The 1,831-nt window shown below is 29.9% G+C and overlaps 1 protein-coding gene across 1 annotated transcript in view; it reads right to left on the reverse strand.

The window, feature by feature from the left end:
* LOC108674100 (cadherin-99C) overlaps positions 1–1,831 on the reverse strand; it is a gene marked incomplete at its 3' end in the record, with an annotated part of 18,953 nt that overhangs the window by 13,394 nt on the left and 3,728 nt on the right. The window contains 1 exon segment of the mRNA XM_018162004.2: positions 273–327. Within this exon segment, the coding sequence (XP_018017493.2) occupies positions 273–327 (55 nt within the window).

Here is a 1,831-nt window from a genome sequence, read left to right on the forward strand (position 1 = left end):
ATATAATCATTATAACCATTAGCATATAATCATTATAATCATTAGCATATAATCATTATAATCATTAGCATATAATCATTATAACCATTAGCATATAATCATTATAATCATTAGCATATAATCATTATAATCATTAGCATATAATCATTATAACCATTAGCATATAATCATTATAACCATTAGCATATAATCATTATAATCATTAGCATATAATCATTATAATCATTAGTATATAATCATTATAATCATTAGTATATACAGTATATACTCACCAGGGGGGTCAGCTGCGGCAGCCGTGAGCAGCAGCAGCGGCAACAGCGGCAACATCTGTCAACAAATATACCTTAATTAAATATCTCTATTTGATTAATAATCGATTATCATGTATATTAATTAATATACAGAATAATCTATAAATCTATGTCAACGAGGATAATTCCCTTCCTGTGTTTACTAATTAATATACAGAATTAGCTATAGTTCTAAAAGAAGATAACTCCAATCGTGTTTATTATTCGCAATTTAAATATTTTAATTGACACTTTGGTTGAGTAAAATGCGTTCAAAACTGTAATTAGGAAGTAATGAATGATTAAGGAATAATAAATTTACAATTGAATTATTTAGTTATCATTTCATTCTAGTTTCAACAACAAAATTCAGCGAATGAGTCAACAAAATTCAGCAAATGTGTCAACAAAATTCAGCGAATGTGTCAACAAAATTCAGCGACTGTGTCAACAAAATTCAGCGAATGTGTCAACAAAATTCAGCGAATGTGTCAACAAAATTCAGCGAATGTGTCAACAAAATTCAGTGAATGCGTCAACAAAATTCAGCGAATGTGTCAACAAAATTCAGCGAATGTGTCAACAAAATTCAGCGAATTTGTCAACAAAATTCAGCGAGTTTTACGGCGTGCCACTTCCGGTCACACTTCGCACTTTCTCAAACCCTGCCCCATCCCCCCTTCCCCCCTTCCCTCTTCTTCCTTCTCAAACACAAAGGGGGTTGGGCTGGGGGGTTATTCTCAACCCCCAAAATCCTTCTTCACAACCCCCCTCCCCTTTTTTCACAACGATCCCGTGTCTTCTCCAACCCTTCTTCTTTCGTTCTTTTGTTCCCCTTGTTCTCCACCCCCCTTTCACATTGACCCCTCAACCCCTTTAACCCCCTCAACCCCCACCTCCCCTTCCATCATAACCGTTGGGCCAGCGTCGCCACGTGTGAACTTTCCAACGAAAGGTGGAATAGTGAAAGGAGAAGGAAGAACAAATGAGAAGGAAGGAAGAAGAGATGGAAATAAGAAGAATCAAATATATTAGGAAAGGAAGTATGAATAAAAAGTAAAATGACAACGAAGGTACAGAGAAGATGAATACTTCATCAATAGAAAATAATTATATTAAATATCAGCATCAAATAATATCATTATATTAATTAGAATCAAATAGTATTATTATATTAATTAGTATTAAATAGTATTATTATATTAATTAGTATCAAATAGTATTATTATATTAATTAGTATTAAATAGTATTATTAAACCAATTAGTATCGAATAGTATTAGTCTATTAATTAGTATCAAATAGTATTATTATATTAATTAGTATCAAATAGTATTATTATATTAATTAGTATTAAATAGTATTATTAAACCAATTAGTATCGAATAGTATTAGTCTATTAATTAGTATCAAATAGTATTATTATATTATTTAGTATCAAATAGTATTATTATATTAATTAGTATTAAATAGTATTATTAAACCAATTAGTATCGAATAGTATTAGTCTATTAATTAGTATCAAATAGTATTATTATATTA

This window comes from Hyalella azteca, unplaced genomic scaffold, assembly GCF_000764305.2.
Source record: "Hyalella azteca isolate HAZT.00-mixed unplaced genomic scaffold, Hazt_2.0.2 contig14921, whole genome shotgun sequence".
Lineage (NCBI taxonomy): Eukaryota > Metazoa > Arthropoda > Malacostraca > Amphipoda > Hyalellidae > Hyalella > Hyalella azteca.